The sequence below is a fragment of the Hylobates moloch genome, unplaced genomic scaffold (assembly GCF_009828535.3).
Source record: "Hylobates moloch isolate HMO894 unplaced genomic scaffold, HMol_V3 SCAFFOLD_2, whole genome shotgun sequence".
In the NCBI taxonomy this organism is placed as follows: Eukaryota; Metazoa; Chordata; class Mammalia; order Primates; family Hylobatidae; genus Hylobates; species Hylobates moloch.
The window spans coordinates 134,046,017-134,056,623 of NW_026652277.1; the positions used below are offsets into that span (position 1 = coordinate 134,046,017).

The following is a 10,607-nucleotide window of genomic DNA, read 5'->3' on the forward strand; positions in this document are numbered from 1 at the left end:
TAAGCAGGCCTACTCTTTCTTCATATTCTGGGTTAATGTTCACCTTAACTGGTTGGTAAATTTCCCTCACTGGTGCTGAAGTAACCAAAATGGAGAAGGAGTGATGAAAACTCATCTTTGAGTAAACTTAGTGGGAAATAGTATACCTGGGCCTATAGAGAAGTTGGGTCATTACTTAGAATGACAACTAGAAAAGTATATAGACTGCTTGCCAATCAGTTTGTTGTACCATGTACCTGTTCACAGACTCTTTTCAAAAAACAAGTTTATTTTACTTTTTTTGGTACTTTGGTCATGTTGTTTCCTTGGTAAAGATCAAAGTTTAATAAAGCTTAACAAAGTTTAATAAAGAAAAGAAATAAATCACTATCTAAATGTGTTAAAAGCAATCACCAAGTTTAATCAATTAAAAAATAAATATTCTCTTAACAGAAATGTCAGCGGTTCCTTACAATGCTTAGCAGCTAAATTCCATGAGTATAACGTTTAATGTCTTTTTGGTACATTAAATATTCAGTGCCTTTGATGAAGGGAACAAACTGATAATTTCATTCATGTGCAGCAAACATCAAGGTTACATAAGTAAATTCAAATGTGTTAATCTGTAACTGTATGGAATCCTGTATTAAACCAAGTGATAAAATGTACCCTTCTCAAAGGCTATTCATGAATGATTAAGCATAACCTTCAACTGAGGCGTGAATACTCATGTGTCAATAGGGTTTTTGTTAACATTTGTATGCCAAATTTATTACGATAGCTGTGATGGAGTAGAAGTTATGCTAGCTTGAAATCAGAAAACTCAACAGTGAGACTTGCATCTTAGGCAGTTTACTTCCACTTTCTGGACCTCTGTTTTCTCAACTATTTAAATGGAAATAATAAAACTTGTGTTGCAAGGATTATCAAAGTAATATGTGCACTTTGAAGTGCCTGACATATCTCAGATCTTTTGAGGAGATTGTGAAGCCAGGGAATACGTCACTGAAACAAGATCAAATATCCAGGTCTTAAATTGTGATTCTCTAGGACAGGAACTCAATAATTAAAAATATAGGTAAGGGTTTGTTTTGGTTTTTGTTTGTTTGTTAATGATGAAAACATTTAAGGACGCTTGAGTTAACTGGAGATAAAGCAGCAGCACCAGGAGTAATGGGGAGAAGGGCCTGATAAGAAGGTCAGAGGAGCCTTTTATAAGCGTGCTGATAAAGCAGCAGCACCAGGAGTAATGGGGAGAAGGGCCTGATAAGAAGGTCAGAGAAGCCTTTTATAAGCATCTGGCTTGTGTTGAATGCCCAGAAATGGAAGCGCAAGGAAATTGTTGTGTGAGGACCAGGGAAATTATGCAGTGTCACCACTACTCACAAGGATTATGGCCTGAGAAGACTAAAATGATACTTCTTAGGTGACCAGAAGATGGTAGAACTTCTTAACTGGTTTGGAGGTCCACATAAAGAATAATTGAGGTCTAGAATTAAGGAAGAAAAAGCAATACAAAGAAATGGAGCAGGGCTATAGCAGTGAACCAATTGGTTGGTAAGTGAAACCTGTAAGATGCCTAATTGAGTAATTTAATGACTAATTTTATTAGGCTAAACAGAACAGAAACCATGCTAATCTGTAACAAATAAGTGGTGCCAGCCTATTAGAGTGAATGCTATTGGTTAGACTAAAGCAGATAATAAACCAAGTGTAGGAAAAATTACATTTTCTGATTACGTCCAGAACAGGCATAGAAAAGGTATAATAAAGTTTGAAACAGGTGGCTGACAGTGCAGAAATCAATCACTAAACTGAAAAGGTAAAATGAACATTGTTAGAGGAATTTAGGATTAAGACGGATGTAGAGCTTGCAGAAGAAAACCTAGCTCTCTAATACTTAAAGTTTTCCAGCCCTAGAAAAAAATACCTCAGCAAGAAATTGCAAGTAATAATTGCACCAAGAGTCAGCATCTATTTAACTGTATGTTTAAGTTTCTAACTCAAATGAGAAATTTTGGGCCATTTTTGTCAAATTTTTGCTCAGATGGCTACAAATACTTGGCAATTCATTTTCACAGATTTTGCAGCATCCACAAAGCCCTCCTTACTGCAGAGAATGCAGAGGTATTTATCCAATAAACCTTCATGTAATTGCTGCTATACAGCAAAACTATCATTACTGGTAATTAAAGTTGTGATACCTGGTATCATTTGTCTCTAGACATTTTATTTCATATTTTCTTGGTATTCTTTTTAAAACGACACACTGGTGTAAGAAAAGAATGTAAGTAGCACTCACAGAATACATAATAATTAATTCTTCCAAAAGTCTATCTTAAGCTTATTAGATCTCGGAAGGCACAGTTAATAATAAATGTAATGAACAAGGATGCTGCATAGACAAGTTTTCCACTGAAAACAATATTTTAAGTGATACTATATGGTGCTTCAATTACCACCAAAAACTGCACTGGTTATATAGAAAAAATAATGCTCATGAGTATGCAGTTGCAGTTGGGCTCCTATTTACCATTTTTCAGGTGAAAAATCTTGGAAGGTTTGGTGGCTGTTGCCTTTTTTTTTTTTTAAACTTTCAGGATGATAGTTACTGGTATCATTTGATAACTTTAATGATTTCCCAACCTTAAATTAACCTAGACAACACAGAATTTTTTTATTTATTTTTATTTTTTGATGAAAACAAGAAATACGTTAGTGACACTTTATTTTTCCTTCAAGCACATAGGAGAAGACAAAAGTACTAATGATCATTGAGTTTGACAGAGAAATTCCACTAGTACTTATACTGCTTAGGAACATAAATGTCAAGTACACTACTAGGGCAAGAAATACCAGGTAAGACAACAGAGTCATATTTTTCTTTTTGAGGTTATTTTCACAAGACATAGCAATAATTTGTAAAATATTCAGGCTACTGAAAGATCACATTCAAATTATATTTCTAAGAATAGAGCCATATATGAACAGAGAGCAAAACAAGCTAATACATTAATGTATATTCACTGAAGTCTTCATACTGCACAGGACACAAATTTGGTATTTTTGCACATGTTGTCAATTATAAGCAAAAAGCAGGCCTGTAAACATCAATTTTGTCATAGGCTGAAACGGAGGAAGGAAATGGATTTTACTCAAAAACAGTGACATAAGGAGCATATACCATTAATCTTCCACACATATAAAGGTCACTCCTAGGATAATTGAGAGAAAACATCCAGACTTACATTTTGTTTACAAAAATCTACTGGTGAATTCAAGGACTTAGGAAAAATTGAAGGAAAATCTTCCTCCAAGCATGCTATTTAAACCCCAGCCCCTCTTCCCTGGAGAGCACCTCAGGGGCCTCCCCTGCCACCCCTGATCCTGCAGGGTCTTTCCTGTGGGCCTTTCCAAACCCACTCCACAGCAGGCTCATTTCTGCTCTGGACTTCACTCAGTTTCCCAACCTCGACTAACCTCTCCACTGCATGTGTTCAGACCTCCTAAACCCTCAGGGAGCTTAGGGCAAGGCCTTCAAAACCAAAGGGGAAAAGGGTGATGGTGGATGGTCTTTATCACCACACATGATCATAACTAAGACAGCCTTGACAGCATCACTGTCCCACCTACTGGAACTTGTCCCTGAAAATCCACATAGATGCTACACATCCCCTTATTCCCTACAAGGAGGCTGGAGATCTTCCACAATGCAGGCTGCAGCCTGCTTCTTCATTTGTTAGGAGCAGGGAAGGAAATGCAGAAATTGAGAAATGAGAGCCAAGAAAGCCAGGCAGTAGGATGGAGACCCAAGGCACATCAGGGCAAGAACAAAATAGTACAAAGGAGAAGAGTGACCTACAAAATGCTACCCTAGGGTCATTTCCAAGCGGTCCAAGGGCCAAAAAAGAATTTCCATCTTTAGAAAAGTGGAGTGAAGCTAAGTTTTGGTTGCCTTTGCTCACATCCTGTTCAGGACCCGTCCTGAATCCATCACTGTGAGGCCCTTCTCTCTCCAGCTTCTCAAACTAAAAGCTCAAGAAATACACAGGTTTTGGTAGAATGGATGGGGTAAAAAGATAAAGATGTCAAAATCTGCCTAATTTAACTCTGCCTATAACTAAACAATTAACCTATAGGTCTCCCTTTGAAACTTTCAGACCTTGCTAAAACAAGTGGGGTGGAGGAATAACGGCAATAAGAGATCTGGAGCCCATTTAATCATAAACTTTCTCTCTGAACACAATCAGGGAAAGAGCAAATTAAACAAAAAGCATGCTTTGCCAGTTTTGTTTTCTGTTAATAAGCTAAAACTGCTTCAGAGTGAAAGGGAAGAAGGGATGGAAGGGAGAGGGGGAGGGAGAGGGGCAGCGAGGGGGAGGGGGAGGGAGAGAAAGAAAGAGAGAGAGAGGCATAACAAGTCTCATATTCCAGAAATATCTCTTCCTCAATGCCCCAACTCTGGCAACTTTTGTCATGTTCAGAGTGGGTGCAGGCGGGGAAAAGAGGAAATGCCTAAAGAAGTTGCTCAGATTAAGGATGGTTTGTTGGCTGAGTCAGAAAGACTAAGCTGGATGGGACTGCATTCCAGCCTTGCTTTGGGCACTGTCACATATGACTGCCCATCCTGGTGGTAGGGGGTGTTCCGGTGAGCTCCCTGGGAGCTACGTCTACAGATAGTTCCTGATGAGGCAGACAACAGTGGCCTAAGCAAAGTTCAACCAGAAGGTGAGAGCAAGTAGGGGTGAGCTATAGCACAGGCTTCATACTCACCAGTAGCTGGTCATGATGTAGAGTAACCAAAGGTACAGGAAAACCAATGTGATAACATACAACACTTTTCATCTATTACCTCATTCACACCTAGCAGTCACCCATCAGCCACCAGCTTGTTCTATCAGATAATCAGTAGGGTGGATGGCACAAGCCCAGGAAGGCAGCTGGGATCCAGTTGGTGGTAGTCTGGAATGTCCAATTTGGGTTGATGGCCAGGTTAAGATAACAGTTTTGTCTTGCAGTGGTAATACCCAAAGAGCTTACCATAAGTACATGGGTATCAGGACACAGCCAGCATAAAGTATGAAGCCCAATCAGTTATTTGTGAAGATGTATCAAGATTCTTTGTGGTACAGAACCACTTAAACTGGGAGAAGACCATGGTCACAGACAGGGTCCAAGCCATGCAAAGAAAGGCAGTATGGTACACTATATCTGTAGTATCATACGCTTGGCATAGAAGCCGTAGAAGGCCATGCACTTGAAACATGTTAACACAATGCAGAAAAGCATGAAGGCCCAGAGGAAGAATGGCATAGGCAGGTAAGCCAACAATCTTGCAACCGATTACTGAAGATTTAGAAGAACCAAAGGAAAAGATAATCCAGAGTATGCAGAGAAAGCAGACGTAAGACTGCATGCTGTTGGCCAAGCATAGGTCCAAGAGGAGGTGGTAAGGAAACTTGTGCAGAAGCTTCTCACAGGAAAGAGATTAGCCAGACTGGAACCTGAAGGATCTGGAGCTCTCCACTGGCTGCCTTGGTGGGCCTCGAATTCCTCTACGGGGCCCTTCACCCATCAGGTAGTATTGTAGGGGATTGGGCCACAGTTCTCCTTTGATAATCTCTGCAATTCTGTCGAATTCTAGAAGGCTGTGGTCTGAGAACCAGTTGAAGAAACTAGGGATAGTGTTCCCTTCCCGGTTTCTGTGGATATGAGCCTGGGGGTCTTGGCCTCGGTGCCAGCGGATTGGAGTGGAAAGAGACACCACCCGGCCAGAGGATCTGCGTTCATATTCCTTGACGAGCCCCTCATTTCGGAAGTAGGGGTTGCCCTGAAAGATGAACTTGAATTTGCAGCCTGCTCTGGGGTGTTTAAGCTCCTCCACCTCCAAATTGATCATGTACCTCAGCATGTCTTCATCTTGGCCACTGATCATAGGTGACAGCTGGGGGTGGTTTCGAAAGGCAGTAACCCAGAAACTTGGGATATTCTGGATAATGAAACTTCTGCGCTGCATGTGGAGCCTTCGCATGCGGCCAAACTTGCGCTCAAGCTGAAGGAAGGCCCTGTCAGCCTGGGCATTTACGTTTGACAACTCTTGATCGATGGCCTCCAGCGAGTCCATGCAGTTATTGATCTTCGGGGCCCTGGGCCGTATCTCCTCTTTCACCCCTCCTACCACCTTTTTTTCCTTCTGCACTACCTTCTTTTCCTCCATCACCGCCCCTGCTTCTCCCTCCTTTTCCACTGCTGCTGAGATGGCGCACTTTTTAGTCGTCACTTCCTTGGCCTTCTTCCCGGGTATCATCTGAGACCCCAACCCCCCTGCGCCACAGGCTTCTAGAGCCTTCTGCCCAGCAGGGCCACGGGGCTCTGCAAGCTGACAGCCATTTTTCTGGCTGCTGTCAGCAGCCTCGGTGGCAGAGGCTGCTTCCAGACCTTTCGTGGAAGGCGGAGCATCCTCCTGCCCGGCTTTGGTTGCTGCACCGCCGCGACTCCCGGCAACTGGGACGCGGATCGCGGGGCCACAGTCAACAGGATCCTGGGATGCACCTCCCTCCGCAACGGTCTCCAGGCTGCCCCCACCTGTGTTCGCCATCACCTGTGTCGCCTCGGTTTCTTCATGGAGCCCTTGGCACTGGTCTAGGTCCGTATCTCCTGAGGCATGGTCGGGGGCAGCCAGGCCGCCGGTTTGGGCGAAAGGGAGCTTGTTGCCCCCATCCAGGCCGCTCATTTTGGAAGAAGTCAGACTAGCGGGAGAAGGGAGAAGGAGAGTTCCTGGTCCTCCGCAGCGGCCGAGCTCTGCCCGAAACGTCTAGCACCACCCCTCTTTTACTCTCGGTGGTGCTACCATGGCAACTGGTGATGTCAGGGCGGTAGCGTCCTAACGTCGCGCGAGAACTCTCTGCGCCGGTGACTACGCTTATCAATCCATCGTATTCCTTTGTCTTCTTGTTACAAAAAGAATTTCATCAGTCTGGAAGGGGAGTTTTACTTACGTAAATGAATGTAGACCAGACTCAAGCATGTTAGAACTGTGTTAATGTGCCTCTGAATGAATTTCTAAGGCACCTAACCTATTGTTTCTGAAAATACTTACTTTAAAATAAGGGGAGTTACTGTCTATTCAAGTCAGTTCATTGGGCTTCTCATGAGTAGGAAAGTGGATTCACGAACTCACAGGCCTTACTTCTTTAAGGTGTGGATTCATGGCTATTACCAAAGAATTTAAATGAGCAGAGTTAGATTTTTAAAGAGAAGTGTTGCTGTGTTTCGTGTTATTTTTAAAATTAAGGAGCAGCTGAAAGGCAAACTTCTCTCATCCTAACAAAACATAATAAAGGAATATTTCAATTTGTCTTACAGATTTTAAAGTTTATATAATTTGGCCAACATCTACAAAACAAGTGGACAATATTTCCTCTTCACTTTTAACAAAGAGTAGCAAAATGTTTTTCCTTACGTAGAAGTGACTGGCACACGAGCATAAATTTAGGCTTTTAAGCATTACTGAAAGAAATATCTCAGGGGATTTTAATTTCTAAACTGATGCATATGTTCTTTTCCTCAGGTTACAATCTTAATCTAAAAGTAGTTCCTGCTTCATAATGCCTGGGGACATGAAGCTAATAAATCTTCTCAAAATATGTTCATGTGGTAATTCATTGCAACACAGGAGCAAAACAATAATCAGCTCCGTGCAGGCATCTATGCTATTGTCTCTTAAAATACTTTAAAAGTAAGGTTAGTTATTGTCTATTCGAGTCAGTTAGCTCTTACAATTCATTTGATAGTGATTATCAGTACAATATATTAGTTTGTTGGAGTGTGAGAATAATGGTGTTAATCCTTAGAAAATTGCAAGACCAAAGGGAAATTTAAATTTTGCACATTTATGTTTAATGTCTTAAATTTATATTCAAATAAACAGTTATGATTACAACTCTTTGTAAAAGAAACTCCATTTTAAGCACCCCAGATTATGATCACTTTCAAATACAGGCTCAGAGGTACAGATTTAGAGAAAAAGGATTCCTCTTAGAGGAATGCATCATATATACTGAGACTTCTAGAGAGGGAAGGAGCGTAGTTCTGGTTCAACTAAGATAAAGTACTGATGAAAGGTCACTGGCAGACAATACAGAGAAACAGCCTGCCATGCAGGATTTTTTTGTATGCCTAGTCAGCCTACCCAAGGACAGTGTGTCCAGAATGACCTCTTTACTGCCTGCCAGCTAATCAGTTATCCCATAAGAAATATGCAAACAAGAGTCACACAGCAGAGAGCAATTATTTTTCTCTCCCTCTTTCCTCTTTGTCTTAATAAACGCTCTTTTTTTATTTGTGGGGTGACATCAATCTATTGAGGTATCGTCTTTGTAAACAAATAAACAGTGTGCTATAATTTACTTTGTGACTTTGAATTATTGACACTGCTCTGTTGCTTTTCCAAAGAACCTTTGCACTGTTGAAAGAGTAACTTTTCCATTATAACCTGAGCCAAGATGAAGAGAAGCAGGGAATACTGAATAAAAGTTACTTTTCCATGCAGCAGGAAAAAAGAAGTTTGCTATTATATAAATTTATAGAAAAGTATAAAATTACATGTGAACTTCTTTTTCTTTTTGTGTGTGCCAAAATTTTTTAAAGATTTATATCTCTACTACTCAAAATATTCCCATCTCTAGCTTTTATTAGTTCTGTTACCTGAATCATTTTTCACTCATAACCACTTGGCCATTCTTTAACATTCAGTTCATGTAGATTGTACTAGGCAGTTTAAATACATTAGATTTTATAAACAAAGACCCAGTGAGCACAGAGAAGTTAACATGCCCATGGTCACGTATGTATTAATTGGCAAATTGCCTCCTCCCACCTTAATTACTTTACCTCCTTCCTTAATTACTTGCCATTTAGACAGTCTTCTGATTTCTATATAGCCCTTATGACTTTTACCATCCAACTTAGTACAGTTACGTTTCACTTAATGACAGGGATTTTGTCATTATGGAAACATCATATAGTACATCTATCAAACCTAGCTTTAATAGCCTACTACACACCTAAGCTAAATAGTATATCATATTGCTCCTAGGCTACAAACCTGAACAGCATGTTGCTGTACTGAATACTGCAGGCACTTGTAACATAATGGTAAGCATTTTTGTATCTAAACATAAGAATGATACAGTAAAAATAAGAGTATTATAACTGTATGGTCCCACACTTGTATATGCAGTTCATCTTTGACCAAAATGTTATGCAGCAAATGACCATAGTTATTTATCCTCTACTTTTTAACTTTACTGGTTGTTTCATTAAGGTCAGTTTTATCCCAGCTAATGATGACTGCATAGCAGCTTCTGTAGCATCTACGACAGTATAGCCCAGTTACTATCTCATAGAATGTTTTAATGAATCTTGATTATTTAACTGAAAATTTAAATTTAAATAAAAATTTTAAAAGATTTTACCAAAATGAATAGTATGACTATCCTTGTGTTTCATTTTGAGGTGGGTGGATATATAATAGTAGCTATGAGTTATATTTTTCATTTTTTGCACATTAGAATAATATATATTTTGTACACAGTAAAGTCTATTCTACTGGAAACTGGCAATAAACCTAACTATGCAGAAAAAACTACATCAGTGACTTATGATTCTATGGAAAAATATCGATAGAAAATGCCATGAAAATCTATGAGGTAATTTTTATTTGCAAGGAGAAAAGATATTTAATGGAAGTTCAAACATAAATTAATACAGTCAAACAGGAATGACTTTACTAAAGTATACAGTAAAGATTGGAAAATTTGTGAAATATCCCCTATTGTTACATCTTTGACCAGCAGTTTCTTTTTCAGAATGATACAGTTTCTGGTTCATTATTTAGTGTTTTCTATATACCATATACTTTTATGCGCTTAAATGTGTATCTCATTTAATTTTTACAAGGACCCTGTGAGGTGATATTATGACCTCCTCTTCCCTATGCCTCAGAAGAAATTGAGGCAATGAGAAATAAAGTGGTTTATCCAAGATCACACAGCAAGTGGTGGAGCCACAATTTGAATGAGGTAATCTGACTGGAGAGCCTGTGCACTCATTCACCGTACTATTCTGCAACCTTACACAACCCATAAAATGAAAAGCCACCTTCCTAGAAATAAGACTACATGACCATCCCAATTTAATGTTGAACTTTATCTTCTTTTCCTTTACCTGTCTTAGTCCATTCTGGCTGCTGTAACAAAATACCATAGAGTGAGTGGCTTGTAAACAGTAACTCACTTCTCACAGTTCTGAAGGCTGAGAATTCCAAGATCAAGGCACCAGCAGATTTGGTGTCTGGTGAGGGCCTGCATCCTGATTCTTAGACTGTAGTTTGTTGTTTTTTGTGTTTTGTTTTGTTTTGTTTTGCTGTGTCCTCACATGGAAAAAGGAGTGAGGGATCTCTCTGGGGTTTCTTTTATAATGGCACTAATCTCATTAGGGCTCTAACCAGAGGTCTCTTTTATAGGGCACCGATTGCCCCGCAGAGGACCCCAGCTCCAAATACTCTCACACTGGGGATTAGGTTTCAATATATTAATTTAGAGAGGACAAAAACACTCAGTCTATAG

General features: G+C 39.9%; 1 protein-coding gene across 1 annotated transcript; it reads right to left on the reverse strand.

Annotated features, from left to right (window-relative positions):
* Positions 1-2,646: 2,646 nt before the first annotated feature.
* On the reverse strand, positions 2,647-6,813 carry TSPYL4 (TSPY like 4). The gene has a single exon (XM_032157266.2). It carries the CDS (start codon positions 6,710-6,712, stop codon positions 5,468-5,470), a length of 1,245 nt encoding a protein of 414 aa, XP_032013157.1. The 5' UTR covers positions 6,713-6,813; the 3' UTR covers positions 2,647-5,467.
* Positions 6,814-10,607: the final 3,794 nt, after the last annotated feature.

Bases quoted from the DNA above. Each gene is read 5' to 3' on its own strand.
- TSPYL4 (XM_032157266.2), bottom strand. From the start codon at position 6,712: ATGAGCGGCCTGGATGGGGGCAACAAGCTCCCTTTCGCCCAAACCGGC.